The 21,996-nt window shown below is 51.9% G+C and overlaps 1 protein-coding gene across 1 annotated transcript; it reads left to right on the top strand.

The window, feature by feature from the left end:
- Positions 1 to 1,206: 1,206 nt before the first annotated feature.
- Positions 1,207 to 21,133, top strand: PABPC1L (poly(A) binding protein cytoplasmic 1 like). The gene is made up of 15 exons (XM_044262975.1): positions 1,207 to 1,399; positions 3,085 to 3,278; positions 4,655 to 4,770; positions 7,151 to 7,290; positions 7,500 to 7,594; positions 10,346 to 10,483; positions 10,800 to 10,895; positions 15,021 to 15,287; positions 16,042 to 16,126; positions 16,754 to 16,882; positions 17,425 to 17,528; positions 18,595 to 18,688; positions 19,905 to 20,035; positions 20,482 to 20,556; positions 20,939 to 21,133. The coding sequence occupies exons 1-14, from the start codon at positions 1,207 to 1,209 to the stop codon at positions 20,548 to 20,550; spliced, it is 1,851 nt and encodes a 616-aa protein (XP_044118910.1). The 3' UTR covers positions 20,551 to 20,556; positions 20,939 to 21,133.
- Positions 21,134 to 21,996: the final 863 nt, after the last annotated feature.

Genomic DNA, 21,996 nt, shown 5'->3' with positions numbered 1-21,996 from the left:
TTTTAAACCCTGAGATATAGCAAAGCCTGTGAGATGCTTGCGTAAGGCTTGGTCATTCCCAGGGTTCTACCAGACTATCCTCTGCCCTAACACTTTCTGAGCGCCTGCAGCACTGTTTCCTCATGGCATTTGCCCCTTTTCTAAAAACTTGCACCTCCCATAAGGAGAGGGAAAAAATGAGGGTATTTTTCAGCCCAAGATTACTCAGTCCTGTGCCTGCTTGCTACTGTGCTGCACAACCAGACCCGTTCAGAGCTCTTCCGCCTGCCGAAACCACACTCAAGCAAAGGTCAGTGGGAACCAGGACAGTCCCTGTGAGGGGCAAGGGGAAATAAGGCCCACAGAGCATCAGAATTTTCTTCTAAATGCCCCCTCACCACGGGTAGGTTGAGGCCACAAGCACAGCTTCAGGCCACTGTCTTGGCCTTGTACTGTCCGGTGCCTCCTGTCCCCGTAGAGTAACTGAGGCTTCCCGATGGAATGCTGGTGGAAGGGCTTAGTCAAAAGAAAGCTGGGGTGGGGTGGGAATGTCCTCCGGTCATGATCTCAGAGTTGTGGGATGGAGCCCTGCACTGGGCTCCACACACACTGGATCCTGCTTAGGATTCTCTCTCCCTCCTTGCATCACTCTCAAAAAAAAAAACCCAAAAAAATGGTGGGCCAGGAATATCCGGGAAGATGTTGGTGATACGAGAGTCAGTGTCAAGGAAGGCCTTGGTCACAAATTCTCAAGTGGAGCCTTCAGTCCCGTCATAAGGCCGGTTCCAGAGCGGGTGCTGGATTCTGGCTATCTTGAAAAGACGACTTTTAGGAGACAAGGTGCACAAGCTTTGAAAGTAGGTGTCTGGCCCGGGGTTCTTGTCTGTGAGACACACAGAATTGCATCAGGTCCCTTCCAGTCCCTGAGAAGAGCGCCGTCCGGGTTTTACTGAGAAGGGAAATGGACCCAGAGACCCTCTCAGAAGGCAATGACCTTCGGGACTGGAACAAGCCCGGGTTGGGCTCTGACCCGCGTCCCGGCAGCCCGACCCCAGGCCTGGTGGAGGACGCGCTCCACCTGCAGAGGCGGGGTCCCAGAGGCCTCACCTGGGGCTGTTGGGAGTGCTGAGGGGTCCCAGGTGGGACGCGGGGCGGGGCGGGGCGGGGGGCTAAAGGGAGGGGCGGCCGCTCGGAGGAAAGGCCCACAGCGGCGCCTCCGCCAACGCCATGAACGCCAGTGGCCCTGGCTACCCACTCGCCTCGCTCTACGTGGGCGACCTGCACCCCGACGTGACGGAAGCCATGCTGTACGAGAAGTTCTCGCCTGCCGGCCCCATCCTGTCCATCCGCGTGTGCCGCGACGTGGCCACCCGCCGCTCGCTGGGCTATGCCTACATCAACTTCCAGCAGCCGGCCGACGGTGAGCCCCGGGGCAGGGGGGACAGACAGACGCACAGACGCCAGGGCCGACCAGCAGCAGCTCGGGCCCACGCTGGCAAATCTGGCTGCTCCCACGGCTCTCATTTTGCAGCCAGGGAAACTGAGGCCCAGAAATCCAGGGCGTTGGCAGGGGTGCTGCCCCTGAGACAAGAACAGGCAATCAGGGTGCGCCTACTGTGTGTCTTACTGGTGCTCCGTCTTACAGGGGACAAATATTAAGGCTGAATGAAAACCGCCAAGGGCTCTGGGGTTGGGCCGACCACGGACTGGAAAGCCCGCAGCTGTGTGACTTTGAGCAATCGCTCAGCCATTCTGAGATTCGGTTGTCTGAGGAATGGGGATGGTAGCGGCCTTTCCGCAGTGGTTGGGGGGATGAGAAAATCAAAGCACCTGGTGAGTTTTCAGGTGATGAGTGGGGAAGGCAGGAGCACTGGGTCTTGGGTTCGCACCTTTCTCAGCTGCCCAGATCTGGTCTCCACTCCAGGCCCCAGACTTGATGTCTCAGAGCTGAGAGGACTGATTCGTTTTTTGGGCGGTTACGACCACACTGTTTGACGGTGGAGAGGATGAAGAGTGAGAGCACCAAGTTTTGCCAAAGTTCGGTCCTCAGGGTGTGAACTTGAACAAGAGTTCACACTCCCCACCTCTCCATCTGTGAAAAGGGGTGATGGTTTGTTCCCCAGCAGCACAGAAGGAATGCACTGTGTCTGTGAATATTTCCAGTATCCCTGGGTGGGTGGGAAGGGTTCCTAAACGAGGGTTTGCTGGGGTGGTTCTGCCTGTTTCCCAGCAGGTGACTAAACTGGATTCCAGAGCGCCTTCTCCTTTGCTCTGCTTTCCCCACCCCTGCCTCTAACCTCTTCCTCCAAGCCCTGCGCGCTCTGGCCTTTCTGCCAGACTTCACTGATGAGCTACATGAGCTCTAGGGAAGAGAAAGGATGTTGCCTCTTAGCTGGCAGGGAACGGGCTGTGGTAGGGGTGGGATGATGGGCAGAGGCTGCTGTTTGCAGACACACTACCACTCCCGGAACTCCTGTTTTGGGCCAGGCCGAAAGTGTAAGGCCTCTGGCGTATCTTCTTCAATTTTCAACCTGTCCGACTCCCTGGAGGTAGCTAGTGCCATCTCCCTTTGTTCGATGTGGGAAAGGGGTCATCATCTCATCATCCCCACTTTGCAGGTGAAGAAACCACCTCAGAGAAGGTGTTCTCCCCCAGAGCCCTACGTCTCAGGATAGAGTCTCCGCTCTCGGAGTCTCACCTCCGTACCTCTGAGCTTTGGTTTCCCGTAACTGCTGCCAGTCTTTGTCTTATGGGCCCTTCCTTTGCATTTTCATCTACTCCGTGTGCTTTTGAACACCACAGTGCCCCACCACTGACCCTTCCCCTTTCTGAGCCTCAGTTTTCCCCTCTGTGAAGTGGGGCTAGGGATCCCAGCTCACGTGAGGAGCCGAACGAGATCCCAGCAGGAAGGGGGAGGAGCGCTGCGCACATTAATTCTTTCCGCGTATCTCCCTTCTTTCAAGTGAGACCCAGACAGTGATCTTTTTTGTTGTTTTTTTGTTTTTTCCTTTTTTGCTTCCAATGAAGTACCTTAGGGCTCAGGGAAAGAAATACCCTTACTTGCCCCCTTTTCTCCTCCTCCTCCTCCCCCCACCCCCTGTCCAGCGGAGCGGGCACTGGACACAATGAACTTTGAAGTGATCAAAGGCCAGCCCGTCCGCATCATGTGGTCGCAGCGAGACCCCGGACTCCGCAAGTCGGGCGTGGGCAACATCTTCATCAAGAACCTGGAGGACTCCATTGACAACAAAGCCTTATATGACACGTTCTCCACCTTTGGGAACATCCTCTCTTGCAAGGTGGGTGTGCGTCCTTCCAGGGGAGGGTCTGTCAAATACCCGTGTGGCAGAGGGATCCCAAGCAGTGCCCCCGCTTCACACCTTGCCGAGCTGTCAGCAACAGCTGTTCCTTTAGCTCGTAATTCTGCGAGTGGTCCGGGCAGTTTGCTCTCGGCCGGCTCCCTCATAGGCCCCCTGGAGGCTGACTGGCTCGGCCCTCCTCCCTGCCATCTTTCCTCCTCCAGCGGGCTAGCTCAGGCCATGCCTATGACAAGGGCGGTGTCTCCTGGCACACTGCGTGAAGCTCACCAGGCCTCTTGAGATGTAAGGTTGGGACTGGCCCGCCTTTCCTTCCACTGCATTCTGTGGGCCAAAGCAAGTCACGAGACAAGTTCAAATGCAGAGAGTGAGGACAGTAGACGGGACAGGATGAAGGGCGTGGATACTGGAAGGCTGTTCCCTGAGGCCATCAGGGCAGTCAAGCCTTGAAGCTTCCTCTGGGCTACAGAGGATTGGACAGAAAGCTGGATGGGACCTGGGCGAGTGTCTGAGGCCCAACAAGGACCCGTTGTGGCTATGGACCAGGTTAGATGCAAGGCACACAGGGTGGGGCCTACCCCAGAAGCTCGCAGGCTGGTTGGAGACTGAGAATTTTAGGAAAAGCTGGAGATTGGGCTCTGTGGGGGAAAAGCCCAGTAAGCCCTGCAGTCAGAGGCTGAGGCTAGAAACCCATACTACGTGGCTGCCCAGGAAAGGTTTCTGGAGCACAGCGGGAAGAGCACTAGACCTGTGTAGTCGGCCAGCTGCTGAGAAGCTAGCACAACATAGTCAGTCAGATCTTGGACTTTGGTGCTGTCTGGGGTTCAAAATCCAGCCTTTTCCACTTCCTGGCAATGTGACCTTGGGCCAGCTGTGTGACCTCTCCATACCTCGACTTCCTCTAAAAGAGGGCCTTAGTAGAACCTACCTCATAGGCTTGTCATGCACGTATTTTAAGTCTGATAATCTTCACGACATTGAAAGGACCCTGACGCCCTGTTCCCCATCTAAGTGGTAGCTCTCAAAATCAGAAACTTGGCCGCCTGGTGACCTTGGACTAGTCCTTCATTCCCATCTTCCCCAGTCAGGCAGAGGGGGCTCAGAGGTTAAGAATTGCCTGGAGGGGCTCTTAGAGCAAATAGGACAAGAGAAGCCTGTGATCCCCTTAGCATGTGCTTAGCCCGGAGTGGGGCCCTGGTCTACATGATTAAATCTGGAGGGAAGAGCAGGGGGCTAGAGTGGAACGTGGAGGGACCCCGCCTGGGGCACAGAGCAAGCACACAGGTAGTGGTTATTCGTTACCTTTGTCATTCTCCGTGGGGTGCCCCCCAACCCCATCCATCTCCTCTGTGGCCCAGGTAGTATGTGACGATCACGGCTCCCGAGGCTTTGGCTTTGTCCACTTTGAGACCCATGAGGCAGCGCAGCAGGCCATCGCCACCATGAACGGGATGCTGCTGAATGACCGCAAAGTGTGAGTGCTGGCATGTGGGGGACCGGAGGCTGCCCGTCACCGCCTCAGGGCACCGGACACTGAGCCGCAGCCAGAACTCTGCTGGCGGGGTGACCGCGGAAGGGTCCAGTCCCTCAGGAGCTCCCTCTACCCAGGGAAGAACAGGGCTGCAGATGTTCCTAGAGGATTGCGCTGAGTCCTAAGTGAGGGGATTTTGAAATTACGGCGGGAACAGCTAATGGCCAGATCACCACTGGATTCAGTGATGTCTGGTTTCCAGCCCGCTCGGCATGGCTGTGAATTTTTTTTCTTAAAACGTTTGTGTTGTTTCATGGGGTTTTTGGACAGGAAGGGAGGTAGGCCCTTAGCGTGCCATCTTCTTACATGTCGGTTCGCCATCTCCCCCATCCCCCGCCCTGCACCGCTGCCACCGCGGCAGACCCCCAGCCTCCAGGTGGGCAGGGCAGAGGGGAAGACCCTGGAGCGCATCTCCTTCCCTGGCTTGGATCCTGCCCACAGGACAACCAGCCCCACGCTCAGTGCCGTGGAGGGAAGCAGGCTCTGAGCTGGAAGATGCACTGAGTGTGGCTTTGTCCAGAGCGTCTCAGGGAGGCTCCCATCAGTGAAACCGAGCCTGGCGGGCTTTCCCCGGTTCTCAGAAGGACGTGATTTTTGTTAGCTCCCGTTTGCCCAGGTTCACCTACTCTCTGTTCTGTAAGTTTTAATGCCAGCTACCATTTGTTTGTGCTAAGTGTACTATAGATGCCATGGAATTTTCTTACATTTTCTTTTTTTAAAAGATTTTATTTATTTATTTGTCAGAGAGAGAGCACAAGCAGTGGGGAGAGCGAGAACCAGGCTCCCCGCTGAGCAAGGAGCCCGATGCGGGGCTCGATCCCAGGACCCTGGGATCGTGACCTGAGCCGCAGGCAGATATTTAACCCACTGAGCCACCCAGGCACCCCTCTTATATCTTCTTCTTAACCTAGAATACTTTTCTGGAAGTGTTCACATGAACTTGGAAATTATGATTTTGAAAGTTAATATTTTCAGGGGTGCCTGGGTGGCTCAATGGGTTAAAGCCTCTGCCTTCGGCTCAGGTCATGATCCCGGGGTCCTGGGATCAAGCCCCGCATTGGGCTCTCTGCTCAGCAGGGAGCCTGCTTCCCCCTCTCTCTCTGCCTGCCTCTCTACCTACTTGTGATCTTTGTCAAATGAATAAAATCTTAAAAAAAAAAAGAAAATTAATATTTTCAGTCCGCCCCAATAGTAACCATGGCATGACCCATGTCTAGTTCTCTCACCACTGCTTCCCTAGTGCATCCGGTACCTGTTACATGAACAAATGCCTGTGACAGACAAATGCCTGTGATCGGAGCTTCGTGCCAAGTTTTTTTTCTATTTTGTGTGGTTTTTAAAAAATATCTTATTTATTTCAGTGAGAGAGTGAAAGTGCACACAAACAGTGGGGAGGGGGAGAGGGAGAGGGAGAAGCAGACTCCTTGCTGAGCAGGGAGCCTGACCTAGGACTCAGTCCCAGGACCCTGGGTTCATGACCTGAGCCAAAGGCAGACGCTTAACCAACAGAGCCACCCAGGAGCCCTTGTTTGTTTGTTTGTTTGTTTGTTTTTATTTTTTTTTATTTTTGTTTTTTGTTTTTTTTTTCCAATTTATTTATTTTCAGAAAAACATTATTCATTATTTTTTCACCACACCCAGTGCTCCATGCAAGCCGTGTCCTCTATAATACCCACCACCTGGTACCCCAACCTCCCACCCCCCCGCCACTTCAAACCCCTCAGACTGTTTTTCAGAGTCCATAGTCTCTCATGGTTCACCTCCCCTTCCAATTTACCCAAATTCCCTACTCCTCTCTAACTGTTTGTTTGTTTTTAAAGTAATCTCTACACCCAACACGGGGCTCGAACTTACAGCCCTGAGACCAAGAGTCACATGCTCCACGGACTGAGCCAGCCAGGTGCCCTTCATGCCCAGTATTATAGGAGTGCACGCTGAGGCTCAGAGAGGTTGAGTAACTTGCCCAGGGTCACACCGCTAGGCAACTGCAGAGTGAGGATTGAGGTGCTCATCTGTTTGACTCTCCAGTTCACACTTGTTCTTCTCTCCTGCACACTCAGCTGCCTGGTGTATGGGAGGAGTTCCCTGTGCATTTGCCCCAAGAATGAACCCTTCTTAACCATATGCTAGAGCGTTAATCTTGGCTGTTGGAAGTGGTCCAGCCTTGGCTGTAGTCCGTCTAAAGAGTATTGCCCTGCCCAGCCTCCTGGGGGAGGAGGGGGCCTTGGACCTGGCAGCAATTGATGCAAGTGACCTAGGGTTGGTGGATTGGGGGAGGGTGACTGAGGGCTGGCAGCTGCCTACCCCATCAGTGTGTCCACAGCTTCGTTGGCCACTTCAAGTCCCGACGGGAGCGGGAAGCAGAGCTGGGAGCGCGGGCCATGGAGTTCACCAACATTTATGTGAAGAACCTCCATGTGGATCTGGACGAGCAGGGCCTGCAAGACCTCTTCTCCCAGTTTGGTGGGCGTGTTCCCCAAGGGCATCAGGGATCACTTTGTCCTCTGTCCCCAGGTTGGGCTGGGAGGAGGGGCCTTTCCGGAGGCTTCCTGAGGAGTAGTGGGGGGTGCGGACAGCACTGAGTAGTCCAAAGCCACAAAGGGGGTGGGAAAGGGAGGGGAACATCCTGGGGCTTCCCAAACTCCCCTCTGAGCCAGGTTGGCTCTTCCCAGGGAAAATGCTGAGTGTGAAGGTGATGAAGGATGAGAGCGGCCATTCCCGAGGCTTCGGTTTTGTCAACTTTGAGAAGCATGAGGAAGCCCAGAAGGTAGGAGCCTCCCTGTGGCTCTGTTTCATGGAGGAGGCACCAAGCCAGCACTAGGAAAAAAGGAGATCAGGTACAGGGGGCTCCAGCTGCTGCGAAGGAGAAGGAAGTCCCTCCCCAGCCTGGGCCCACAGCAGTCAGGGCTCTTCCTGCCTGTGACAAAGGCTGAAGGTTGTAGCCTCCTTTGGGTGCTTCCAAACCCTAAGGCCAACTGCTTTTCATAGGTTCTTGCCCACATGGGAGGTGGAGGGGCCTCTGAGATAGCCACTGCCCTCTTCTTGAATTGATGGTGGGACTGAGGCGGGGAAGGGGAAGTGCTAGGTGATTCCTTGCTCCCAGGTCTCTGCAAATGTGTTTCTCAAAATGTTTCCCTTCTCTTGCTCTTTCAATTAGGGCTGTCCAGTAGAAATAGAATGGGGGCCACAAGTGAGATTTGAAATTTTCCAGCAGCCACATTTAAAAGGATAAAACAAACGAACAACAAATTGATTTTAATAATGTCCCCTTCAACTTAATATATTGAAATTATCACTCCAGTATATATTCAATATAAAAATTGAGATATTTTATGTTCCCCTTGTTTTGTATTAATTCTTTGAAATCTGGTCCTCCCGGAATGTGTGAACTCAGACTAGCCACAGTTCCAGTGTTCAGTAGCCACCTGTGGCTACTGACCGCCATATTAGACAGTGCGGCTTTAGACTACTCAGTGCTTACTCTGTGGGTTTCTGCTTATTCTTTGCCTCCTCTGAGAAGCCTCTTCTATCCTCATGCTTCTGGTGAGGGGCCCCTTCTTCCTCTCTCCATCAATAACCCAGATCTCCATGTATAGAACTGTGGGTAGAGACTGGATCTTGTTTCACAGCGAAATCTCTGGCATTGCACCTGCCAGTAAGTACCAGATACCTATAGGCTGAGCAAGTGAATGGAATGAGGTCACACCATGACAATGTTTTCCTATGTGGCTTCCCACCCTAATGCTCTTTCCCAGGCTGCTACCTCATTAAGACCATTGGACATGGGGGATCTCAGCTCATTGTGGATTCTGGCTAGAGAGATCAGGCCCAGTGCCATCTTGATGGCAGCCGTCTCTCCCTGAGCACTTACCATGGGCCGGGCACTGTGCTAAAGGCTGCATACACTCTCCTCTCTGCTCTACCCGCGTGGGTTCAACAGTTGCCACAAGGGTGTAGCTGGTGAGAGGCACCACTGGGATTAGAACACGCCCCTCTGACTCTGAAGCTTTGTTCTTAAGTGAATGGCCCCTTTCAAAAGGTGACTTCTTGTGTGTCCTTCTATAAATCCCTCCCTCTCTCTAGGCTTTGATTTTCTCAACTGTAAAAATGACACGTTGGAGCTTCAAGGATCCATAGAATCCAAAATCTTAGAGACTTTGGCAATGACTTTTGTACATTTTCTGTAGGCATAAATTATTTTTTTTTAACAGTGTTCGTTTCAGGTGTGCAATATAGTTATTCAACAATTCCATACACACCATGATGTTTATAGTCACATTATCTACAATAGCCAAATTATGGAATCAGCCCAAGTGACCATCAGCTGACATGGATAAAAAAAGATGTGTGTGTGTGTGTGTGTGAACTTATACACACTTAAAGACACAGTGGAATATTACCCATAAAAAATGAACTATTGTTAAATAGGTGATGGGAATCGAGGATTGCGTCTGTATGGAAGTGTTGAATCACCATATGGTAGACCTGAAACTAATACTACACTGTGTTAACAGACCTATTTCACCCATTCCCCCCACCCTCTCACCTCTGCTAACCATCAGTTCTCTACAGTGAAGAGTCTGTTTCTTGGTTTGCCTCCCTCTTTTTTCCCCCTTGCTCATTTGTCTTGTTTCTTAAATTCCACATGAGTGAAATAATATGATATTTGTCTTTCTCTGACTATTTTGCTTAGCATTATACTCTCTAGCTCCATCCATGTCCTGGAAATGGCAAGCTTTCATTCTTTTTTATGGCTGAATAATATTCCAAAACTATAGTCATCAAAATGGTATGGTATTGGCACAAAAATAGATGCTCAGATCAATGCAACAGATTAGAAAACCCAGGTACTGACCTTTGAGACTGATGTGGAACTAGCAGTTCTTGGGGCCTGAGAGTATGTTTACAAGGATTTGCATATTTGGGTGGAGAAGCAAAAGTCACTGTTGTGTGACAGTATTTTTTTAAGGACTTTGTGTATATAAGAGAGAGAGGGAGCACAAATGGGGAACAGGGGCAGAGGGAGAAGCAGACCCCCTGCTAAGCAGAGAGCCCAATGTGGGGCTTGATCCCAGGACCCTGAGATCATGACCCAAGCTAAAGGGTCATTTTTTATATTTTATATTTTTTCAAGATTTTATTTGCCAGAGAGAGTGAGAGCACAAGCAGGGGGAGCAACAGGTAGGGGGAGAAGCAGGCTCCCCCCTGAGCAAGTAGCCCGATGAGGGACTCGATCCCAGGACCCTGGGATCATTACCTGAACTGAAGGCAGACACTTAACCGACTGAGACACCCAGGCACCCCCAAATTTTTAAGATCTATGTTTTCAAAAAGCGGATTCACTTTAAATGGCCTTTATCCTGGTTCTACAATTCTCAGCCAGAGAGGCTGGCCCAGCTGACAGGTGGCCCCCTTCAGGCCCAGATGCTGGGACTGGAGGCAGGGCCTCATGGGGGTGGTTACCAGTGGTAACTGGTAACTGGTGGTTACCAGTTACTCTCACCCCTTCCCCGGCCAGGCGGTGATGGACATGAATGGGAAGGAGGTGAGCGGGCGGCTGCTGTATGTGGGCCGGGCCCAGAAGCGGGTGGAACGGCAGAATGAGCTGAAGCGCAGGTTTGAGCAGATGAAGCAGGACCGGCTGACCCGTTACCAGGTGACAGCCCCCTGGTGACAGCTGCTGCTATGTGAGCGTGTCTGTGTGTGGAGGGCCCTGAATGGGAAGCTTTCCTCCAGCAATCCTGTGTCTGGGAACTGGGCTTTAGTGGTAACTGGGCGGGGGGTGGGTAGCAGTAGCTTCCAGGGGATTGGCGTGCTTAGTGATTGGGGGCATGGGTGCCATGCAGGACTGGAAACAGGAGGCTGGGTGGCCAGGGCTTCTAGGCCCCCCATGGCTTACATTGGCCTCTGACACAGAGCAACCCGAGGCTTGGAGGGGAAGGGACACCCCCAGCAGTAACCTTTCTTTCTAGGGCGTGAACCTATATGTTAAAAACCTGGATGACTCCATTGATGATGAGAAGCTGAGAAAAGAGTTCTCTCCCTATGGAGTGATTACCAGTGCTAAGGTGAGGCCTGGGGACACCTACAGGGGATGGAGAGCCTTCCCCTCCTGTCCTCCTGCTTGCACACCCCTCCCTCCCTTGTGACTTCCGAGGAGTTGGTGCTGAGCCATTCCTTTTAGAGTCTGGGGGGCTATGTCTGATCCCCATTGGAGCTTGGTGGCCCTCTGCAGCCTTGTCTTCTCTGGAGGGGAAGAGGATGTGAGTCCAGTCCCAGTCTCATAGCTGGGCTTATTGGGGTTCCCTGTAACCTTGGTTCATTCAAAAAGCATTAATTGAGTGCCTGCTATATGCCAGATTCTAGAAATTCACGTTTCAGAATTTCCATTGACTTTTGTTGTCTTCTGGATCTCAATTTCCCCATTTGGAAAATGAGAGGGTTGGGCTACTTCATTCGTCATTCATTGTTCCCCATTTACTGAGCACTTACCATGAGCCTAGCCCACTTAGCACCTGATATGTGATGACTGGCCATTCTACTCAGTAGCTCTGTGACCATGGGCTGATGTTTTCTGAACTTCATCTACACCATGAGACTGTTGGGTTCATTGGATGTTTCTGACCCCTGGCTTATTAAGCCCCCCTGGGGAGCTCTTACAGACAGACCCCTGAGTCAGACAAATGGAAAGAAGATTTCACAGTAGGGCCTGGGCATCTTATTTTAAAGCTCCTCAGAGGATTTTTGGATAACCCAGTGTTCATTCCTTCCATATTCCTCCTGTCTCACCAGGGCCTCTGGGAAGCCTCTAGTAATGAGATCAATGTGGTTCTTGCCCTTGAGTAGCTTCCAGTCAAGGGGGAAGTCCGATGCATCACCAACTCACATCTCTTATAAGGTGTTTGTGGTGTGGGCTGGGAGTATTGGAGGCAGAGCTGTGGTACCTCAGGGGACCAGGAAGGAGGGCTTCCTCCTTCTGACAGTGGCAGAAGCATTTGGCTTGGCTGTAAGGAGGTAGGGACCTGCAGGGGGGGAAGGAGGAACTTTCCAAAGACATCAGTGTGAGTGGTAGGGCTGGAGACCCGCATATGTGATATGATGGTTGGGTTCTTGGGAAGTGGTCTAGAAGGTCTTTTGTCTGTTGAATCCAATTTCAATTTTTGAATTTTTTTTATTTTTAAAAAGATTTTACTTATTTGCCAGAGAGAGAGAGAGAGTACAAACAGGGGTAGTGGCAGGCAGAGGGAGAAGCGGGCTTCCCACGAGCAGGACCCTGGGATCACGACCTGAGCCAAAGGCAGACGCTTGTTTAACTGACTGAGCCACCCAGGCATCCTCGTTGAATACAATTTTAAATGTCCTTCAGGAAGTCTGGTGTTTAGGGCAGAGGTTCTAAGAATTTTTGAGTTAAGGATCTTTGAAAAAATGTCAGAGCTATGAAACGTGTAAGTTAAGCATCAGTAAATTTGCTTAAACATTATAAAAAAGCTATCTGCCCTCTTTCCCAGAAAACATGTACTTTGTGTAGTATGGTCTTTGAAAACTGGGATGTTCAAGTTAGTTAGAACTAGGTCTAAATCCCAGTCCTACATTAACTAGCTGTAGAATCTGAGGGAAGTGACTCTGCCTTTTGAACTCTTTTTACCCATCTGTCAAATGGGAGCAACATTCCCTACCTCTCAAGGTGTCCTGAGCACTGAAGAGCCCGAGTGCAGAGCACCTGCCCCCAATAAGCTGTGAAATAACGATCTGATTATTCACATGTCGTGTCTAATTTCCGGAGATTCACCGACCTCCGTGAGGACTTGCTGAGGGAAGGGAATTGTAAAAATTTGGGCTGCTCCGAGTTGCAGCACTATCTTGTTCATTGACCCACTAGGTTATAAAGTGGGGATTTTATGGACGTTTACATATTTCCATGATTTCAATTGTATATAAAATGCAACGATTATGAAAAGGAATTAAGGCCTGTAAAGTGCTAATGACACTACCACGTTTATAGTAAGCTGCATAAATGTATTTTATCATTCTTTACTATCTAACAGAAGTTCTTATTAACTTGTTAAGCGATACTTTTGTGCCAGGAAAATCTGGGTGATGAAAGCCTATGGATCCCTTCCGAGAATACCTTTTAGTGCATAAAAGAAAATTCAGAGCATTGCGGAAAACCAATTATATTGAAACAAAATTATCAAAACACGAAGGTGACCGTAGTAGGTGCTTTGTTATTGTACCCAACTATAAGATCTAGGGAGGCAACAGTTAGCATAGATGATATTTTGAGGGCAGCAGCGATTAACAGGTTATGAAAATATTTTCTTTCTCTTTCTGACAAAATTCCAAGCACAGCCAAGGCTCCCCTATTTTTGTTGTCTGTATTCACAATAGGAGGGAACCCTAATGTGAGAAAGGAGAGGCCATTCCCCCCCCCATTCGAGTTCACAGATCCCCCGCACTTCTGTCCACTGGCCTCCCTGGGCAGGGGAAGCGTCTGTGAACCCTCAGGCTCAGGCCCCCGTGTGGTTGGGTAGCCAAGTGCAGTTCGAACACCCATGATCTAGAACATACAGAACATGGACTCTAATAGAGAAGCAGATTTTAAAAGCATATCAGTTCAAGTCCAAATGTGTGAGCCAGGCCTGTGGCTGGACTCCAAAAAACATTACAAACCATACATGCAATGTGGATTGGATCCTGGAAGAGAAAAATAATATTTATTAGAAAAACTAGTGAAAGATGAATGAGATCCGCAGATCAGTTAATAACATTGTGGTTGATAATTAATAGTACCATCCCAACGTTAATCTACACATGTACCCTGTTCACATCGGGGCAAGCTGGCTGAAAGATCGCCACTCCATACTATTTTTTTTTAAAGATTTTATTTGTTTATTTGACAGACAGAGATTACAAGTAGACAGAGAGGCAGGCAGAGAGAGCGAGAGGGAAGCAGGCTCCTTGCTGAGCAGAGAGCCCAATGCGGGACTCGATCCCAGGACCCTGGGATCATGACCTGAGCCGAAGGCAGCGGCTTAACCCACTGAGCCACCCAGGAGCCCAATTTTTGTAAATTTTTCTGTGCATCTGAAGTTATTCCAAAACTTAAAAAATGTTATTTTAGTAACAAAACTAAGAATCTCTTCCCCAGATTCCTAAAGAACTTGGCTCAGTGCCTTGCAGAGGCAATGAACAATGATCAGAACGCTGCATTGGGTTTGAGTCCTGGATGATGGGTATCCACAGGCTGGGTGACTCTGGACAAGTCACTCTCTTTTTTAAACTGTAATAAGGACTTTTGTTTCTACCACAAAGAAAATAGAATAAGGCACCAAAAATATAAATCACTTTTGGGGTGCCTGGGTGGCTCAGTTGGCTAAGCGTCTGGTCCGGTGCTGCACATAAAATATATATATATATATATATATAAAATATTTAAATATATAAATATAAAATATGTATATATAAATATAAATATAAATATATAAATATAAAAATATATAAATATAAAAAGAATATATATATATTACTTTTATATTCCATACAAATCTGATTTTATTGGACTTTCTAGGAAACTCTTAAGAATGTTTTATTCTTTCCCTGATTCCCACATGAACCAAAGAATTGTATGGGTCGTTTAAAAAAACCAAAGAGTAGTTGAAAGGCAGATTTTCATCACAGGGACATCTCACGACATGTTTAAGATTGTGGCTCTGGCTAAAGAACCCTGTGCCCTGTCCTTAGATTTGTAAGCAATCCTCAACTATCCTCTTCCTTCATGGTAGCCCGTGTAATGTAGGTAGATTCCGTTTAAAGCAGCTTTCCTGCACAGCTTAGGAAGACCATTTCAGAAAGAAAATGTAAAAATCCTGAAATGCAGCAGTTCCCACAGACTCTGGGGAGTGTCCTGTTAAACAGCGAGCAGCCCCCCATTAGCAAGTGGCCTGGTCTCCGCCAAGTCACTCTCAAGCCCCACTTGGTCCCCTGTGAAGTGGGAGTGGAGGTCCCCTCCTCATCAGGTGCGGTACATGTGACCTGAGAAGGCACTTCCAGTATCTGGCATGTCGTGGGCCTCAGTCAATGTCAGGGGGATGATTTCTCCTGGGCCCCTGGGGTGGGGGGGGAAGGAGAGGAGCACAGCCTTCCGGAGTCTTCCTTCCCCAACCCCAGTAGACCTTGTCTTGTCTTGCTTTTAGGTGATGACAGAGGGTGGCCACAGCAAGGGGTTTGGCTTTGTGTGTTTTTCCTCTCCAGAAGAGGCGACCAAGGCCGTGACCGAGATGAACGGGCGCATCGTGGGCACCAAGCCGCTGTACGTGGCACTGGCCCAGCGCAAAGAGGAGCGGAAAGCCATCCTCACCAACCAGTACATGCAGCGTCTCTCCACGGTGCGGGCCCTGGGCGGCCCCCTCCTGGGCTCCTTCCAGCAGCCCGCCAGCTACTTCCTGCCGGCCATGCCCCAGGTGACAACCTGCCCGCACCCCTTCCCTGACAGCCAGGTACAGCAGGAGGGCAGCTTCCCAGCTAGATGCGGGCTGTCCATGTGTTTTCTGCTGGAAACTCGGCAGGCAGGCCGTACTAACCCCATTTGTGAGGGGCGGGTAAGCGTGCTGCTGTCGAGCCGTTCTTCCCACCCAGGGAGAGATCTGGGTTCTGCTCAGAGAGACTCTCTCTGGGCAACTAAGTTTGAGAAACAGTGCATTAAATAGAAAGGACCTAGCCTTCTATGCTGTACAACCCTGTACTATGCACCTTACTCTCCCACTTAGCCTTTCCCCAGCTTAGCCGGTCCTGTCTCCCGGGCCGCCCACCAGCCTCTGCTGGAGGTGTGTGCTAAGGAGGGAGCTCACGGGACTTGCTCACGGGACTTAGAGGAAGTGGAAATGTGCTGGCTGTTAGCAGCTACCAGGATGACATTCCAGCTCCTTGTAGCAGTAGGTTTGGCTGGCACAGGTCCGAGGGTGTGTGTGACCATCTCATGCCATCCTTTGGGCCACCAGCTCTGATCAGGGGCAAGGAGCGAACCTGACACCTTGCCCCGGAGTGTTCAGGGCTCACAGACAGCCTGAGCTGGGCAGCAGAGACATCATCCCAGCTCGTGACTCCTCACGAGCCAGTCCCTGGATGGGGGCAGTGAAGTCCCTACAGGGGTGTCTGGGAGGGGATGTGGTTTCTCACCTGCTGCCGACCCCTGACTGCCAGGCTTCTCCCTCACAGCCTCCAGCTCAGGCTGCGTACTACACCTCCGGCCCCCCCATGCAGCCCTCCCCCAGGTGGACAGCCCAGCCTCCAAGACCGTCCTGTGAGTGACTCAGCCCCTAGTACCCTCAGCCAGGCGCGCAGGGGTGGGCCCTGTAGGGCAGTGTGGAACCCGGGGCTACAAACACAGGCTTTGGGGGCAAGCCTGGCTCTGCTACTCCCCCGGGTGTTAATTCGGTGGGTAATTCACTTCTAGTTTCCTCTTCTGAACAAGGCCTATATAAAGCACCATGCAGTGCTGAACTTGTAAATGACTTATGGGTGTAACCATCGTCTTCAATTAGCTCCCAAGAACGGTCTGATTTAGGGCCGTCACCGTGAACTCCTGGGGCTGTGTGGCTGATGGGTGGCCCCTCCCCTAGGAGGGGAGCTCACCCTGATTTGAAAGTGTCTTGGGGCCCTGTGGGTGTGATCATGATGGCTATGCCTCCTGGGGCCACTGGGGCCTCTGGGTAGAAACAAGATGGCTTTGTCATTGTAGATTTCCACACACACCCCTCCCCGGAGTTCTGGGCCTGCCTGACTCGGTGAATTCACTCATCCTTTTGCTGAGAACGTTCTGGTTCCCCCTTCCCATTCTCTTCCTCACCCTGGAATCTTCAGGGTGCAGTGGGCCACTCGGATTGTCCTGCCCCGCCAACCTTTCTCTCCATGTTTTCTGTGCCACAAGCCATCTACCCTCCAGGTGCCTCCGTGGTCCGGCCACCAGCCATGTTGCGGCGCCCCCCGACCCAGATCAGCGGTGTCAGGCAGGCCTCTACCCAGGTGCCACCCCTGGTGCCCCACGCCCAAAGAGTGGGTGAGTGTGGGCAGGACCAATAGGACCAATAGGAATGGGAGTGTGTGGAGGGCGGGGCAGGGGCTGGTGCCAGGTTGGCACAGGTGTGGAGTCAGCACTGGCCTCCATGGCGACCTTGGCTGTGACACTGCCCTCTCCGAGAGTAGAGCTGACTTTGGAGGCTGTGTGGCGTAGGAGTTCGCGTGGGCCTTAGAATACCACAGACCCAGATCCTGGGGCAGCTCACTCTGTGGCTCGCTCTGGTCACCACCTCTTTAAAATAGGGATGAAAATAGCCCTTCTGGTTGGTCGCATGGGTCAATGAGATCACACAGGCCAGGGCTTAGCCTCAGATCAGAACCTTAGCAAGCAGGCAGCAGCCGTGAACAAGGTTGTAGATGTGGGCTGTAAGGCAAGCCCCTCCGTTCCTTCATTCAGCAAATGTGTGTATATCTATGTGGCAGCCTCCTGGCAGACATGGGGCTACTACATGAACGTGTGTTTTTAGGCTTTGTGGCTTTAGATGGCTGTGAGGGCCTAACGCACCTGCTTATTCCTCACAGCCCACATTGGTACCCAGACCACAGGAGCCGGCGGGGCGGGCTATTCTACCCCAAGTGGGCCTCTCCTGACACACAAATACTCTGCAGCAACACACAACTTTGGGGTAAGGCTGGCCTGACTGCTTGCTCTCTTAGTCGGGGCTCCAGTGGGGGTTGGCTCAGAACCTTGGCTAAGGCATTGGAGGCATTGGTCCTCTCTAGGCCTTGATTTTTGTTTTTGTTTTTTTTTTTTCTTTTCTTGAATTGTGAAGTTTCATTTGCTACTGTGTGTAAGAAACACTCCCCCTGGGGCACCTGGGTGGCTCAGTAAGTTGAAGCCTCTGCCTTTGGCTCAGGTCATGGTTTCAGGACCTTAAGGATGGAGCCCCGCATCAGGCCCTCTGCTCAGCGGGGAAGCTGCTTCCTCCTCTCTCTCTCTGCCTGCCTCTCTGCCTATTTGTGATCTCTGTCTGTCAAATAAATAAATAAATAATCTTTAAAAAGAAAGAAAGAAAGAAAGAAAGAAACATTTCCCCTTACTAACAGAAGGAGGGAAAGGTCGAAGATCACATTTGGTGTATGAATTATGATTTGCTCTGCCTGGGTTATTAGCCAAATTAACTTGGATTTCATTAATATTTGGTGTGGAGCAACAAGGAAAGCTCTTCTAGAAATGGGATGTGATTAATCTACAGTATAACTGAATATATCTATTGTCATTGACTTAAAGAGCTGTGTTTATTTATCTCCCAAGTCCCAGACTTGGCATTAGCCTATCCTGTCTAGAATTTCAGTGTGTAGATTTCAAAGTCTCTCTTGCAAAACGAACAGGTGTACTCTTTAAGTGGCAGAATGCTTTCAAAGTTGCCATGGTGTGGGAGGGTCAGGCATATGCTGGGGATGTAGCTATAAAGCTGGGTGATAGTAAGTGTGTCATTTGGCACAAAGTGAATAGTCACGCTTTCCTTTGGCCTTCACAGGTTCCTGGCACTGTCTAAGGCATCCAAATTGGGGTGTGTCTGGCCCACTGTGCCCTTGTTAGGGACACTATCCCACCCAATGGTCCCTACTTTGCCACTTGCCCCCCCCCTTCCAGAGCATTCCTGGAGACCTGTGCTTCCAACAGGGTAAGTGCCATGAGGTCTTGCGCTCTGCGGTGGTTAAGGGATGTGTCCCCGGCACTTTGTTCAGGTGGAGGAGCCCGCTGTGCGCATCCCGGGACAGGAGCCCCTGACGGCGTCCATGCTGGCCGCAGCACCGCTGCACGAGCAAAAGCAGATGATTGGTGAGTGGCTGGTCCCCCTACCCTGGAGGGGAAGCAGCGGCCGAGGGGTGGCCAGCCTGTTGGGAAAAGCCCTGAGTGGAGGTCAGACGTGTAGACAAGGTCCAGTGTTGCTGCAGACCCCCCTGCTGGGTGACCTTGCTCAGGTCGCTTCTGCTCTCTCGGCCTCCCTGCTCTCTTGTCTCAAAACACTGGTCTAGGTTTCTTCAGCACCAGGCCCATGATGGGCTGGAGAGAGCCCAGCTGAGGGCAGATCAGGGGCCAGGAGCCCCAGGGTATGGTCTTGGGTTTCTGCTGGTGGGTGTCACAGCGCCTCACTTCTTCTGATTGGGAAGAGGCTGTCCCCACACGTCCAGCTCTGAGTGACCACTGCGAGGAGGCGGGAAATAAGTGTGCATGGGGCAAACACCTGTTCTCTGCTGGGCTGTGAGTTCCCTGTGCAGATCATCCCCAGCCCACTGTCTGTGCCAAGCCCTACCAAAGGATGCCACTTGCTGTCGAACGAATGACCAGCTTGCTACTTACTGGGTGTCAGGTTCTTTCCTCCGTGGCCACCAAGATGTCCAGAACCTCTCTGAAGGCCCCCTTTGCCACCACCCTGTTGTTTGCTCAGCTCACCTGGGGTTCTGCCACTTCCCACTGGTCAAAGGAAATCCTCCACGGGCTTCATGGAGGCAGGAAGCTGTTACCCGTTCCCTGTAAACCTCTTCACTTTCCTGGTGGGAGAACCTCTCCCACCCCAGCACTGCAGCACCCCAGACTGGCCAGACTCTCCAAGCATTGCTGAGAGGGGTGCCTCACCCCCAGTGCTGGGTCCTGTCACTAGGAGTGCCTGATGGTGGAAGGTGAATTTATCTTGTGCATGTGGCTCCCCTTGCACCCCCAAAAGTCCGGTCCGGCATTAGCATATCTTGTCTAGGATTTCAGTGTGTATACGGGAACTATTTCTTGCAAGATGAACAAGAGTAGTCTTTAAAGCCCACGTCTGTGTCCAACCCTGTGTAGATGACTTCACCTAGAATATCGAATTTGATTTTTCAAATTAGCCTCCGAAGCAGGGTTTGCTCCGCATACTTTACAGTTGGAAAAGAGGCTCCCAGTGGGGCTAAGGGAGGGGACGAGCCCCCAGATGCCTCACTGCTCTGTTCCACAGTATCCCCGCCTCCCCCGCACCCCCCGCTCTTGGGCTGCTGGGATATCAGCCAGCTGTTCTGTACAGGTGAGCGTCTGTACCCCCTTATCTACAATACCCACACCCAGCTGGCCGGCAAGATCACGGGCATGCTACTGGAGATCGACAACTCGGAGCTGCTGCTCATGCTGGAGTCCCCAGAGTCCCTCAATGCCAAGGTGGTCTGGGCCCTGGGTGGCAGGGTGCCCTCCGAGGGCAGGAGGAGAGCTTATGACAAAGACGTCTCCTAGAAGAGCTAGCTACCAGGCGGGGGCTGGGACGGTTTCCCTTTTTGCTACTGCCAGCTTGCACTTGCTGAATCTTTGAGCAGGCAGGGAAAAGGGCTTAAGGGTTTGGTATTCCAGCCCTTCCACATTCTCTGCAGCTCCATGTGCAAGGTCTTGCAAGGTCTTGCGAGGTCTTGGTACAGAGAGCAGTGTTCTGACAGTCTAGGGTCACACACCTGTTTTGAGAAGGTGACGGTGGGTTTCCGCTTGCAAGCCCCAGTGCTAGGAAGGAGGGGACTTCCAGTATCTAGCATGCTTAGGCACTGGGAGGCCAGGGCTCTCCCAGGACCCCGCTGGGCAGCTGCACTAACCGCCATCCCCCCTCTCGCGTCCCATAGGTGGAAGAGGCTTTGGCAGTGCTGCAGGCACACCAGGCCACAGAGCTGACAACAGTGAATGTGCTCTGAGACCAGGTGGGTAGCTGGGGTGGGACAGACGGAGTCAGAAGCAGCTGAGCCCAAGAGAAGCTGGGAAAAACCAGTCAGGGATTGACTCGCAGAAGCTGTGCGGTTGACTTTCTCTGAGGCACCGAGGAGTTTGGGGGAAGCTGTGATGATCAAAGAAAGAGGACAGACGGTGTGATATGAATGAGTGTTGACCACTGGGCAAAACGGACAGATGTCCTCTTGCCCGCTGCCTTGCCTGGCCTCCCTGGGAAGAGGCCCGGCTGTCCCTGGGCGTTGCCTGGCTTCACGCTCCTTGCTGGAAGGCCTGGCTTGGCCCGCTACCTTCTTAGTTGAAGGCCGGGAGTCTGCCAAATGTGAGAAACATTTATTCCTACCCTTTCATCCCCAGAAAATGGAATCCTCCCTCCCCTGGCTGACAAGAGAATGGCGTTTCCTGCTCTTGGCTCTCCGTCTCAGTGAACCGTAACGTCTTTCTTCCCCCCGGGGCCGTATGGGTACTTGAGCTCTGTACGTGGAATGAAGGCTGGACACGCCGCCAGCCTATCACTTTTTGCTTTGTGCATTAAAAGTGCTGCAAACTCTGTCTTGTCTAGAATAATGTTACACAATCCCTCAGTCAGCGGGCCAGCGGCAGTTGGTGCTTCAGGAGTGTGTGTGTGTGGGGGGGGAGCCTGCACTGCAGGTTGGGCACTCAGCCAAGTATCCGGAAACCTCCATGTGCGTCAGACGTGGGCACCTGCAGCTTGAATTCCTTGTCTCAGTGCTGTGTGAGGGCCGCTGTTGGGTGCGTTTTGAGGTGCTTCCAGATGGTCCTGCTCTGCCCCTGCCCCTTCTCTGGTGTACACACCTTCTCCTCCAGCGCTTCGGGTGTCTGCTCCTTCCAGCCAATCCCAGCCCAGTCAAGCCCCCACCCTTTGCTCTGCCCCACCTCACTCAGGCCCAAGGAGGCCTCCTGTGCCCACGTCTGGGCACATTATCATTATCACATACCATTATTCTAGAAAAAGCCCCCACAGAATTGCTTTTAGATACTTTCCCAAGTCCTGATTTTATCTTCTGTGTGTCCATTAGTAAACCAAGGTGCTTGCCTTCTAGACCTTGAGAAGAAAAAGTCAGTCAATTGTGAGGGGATGTTACCACTAAACCTGCCTCCCATCAGTTAAGAGTCTTGCCTGAGAGGTGACAATAAAAGGGGCACAGCTCCCTGCTCTGGCCCCTTGGCATATGGGTCTGTGACCCCTAGAACCTGCTTAGCTCAGAGGGCTGTGGCAGCTCACGGAGCTCCTCCTTCAGAGCTCAGAAGCAGTGTGCTACCAGCTGAATGGCTCTCGGCACTCCTGTGACAGGAGCAAAGGGACAACGGTTTCCCTCTGCTCTTAGGGTCCTCAGACTGCGTGCTGCTCCATTAAGGGGAAAACACAGTGGGCGCCTGGGTGGCTCAGTTGG

The sequence above is a fragment of the Neovison vison genome, chromosome 8 (assembly GCF_020171115.1).
Source record: "Neovison vison isolate M4711 chromosome 8, ASM_NN_V1, whole genome shotgun sequence".
Classification (NCBI taxonomy): Eukaryota; Metazoa; Chordata; class Mammalia; order Carnivora; family Mustelidae; genus Neogale; species Neogale vison.
This window is presented reverse-complemented; position numbering and strand designations above follow the sequence as displayed.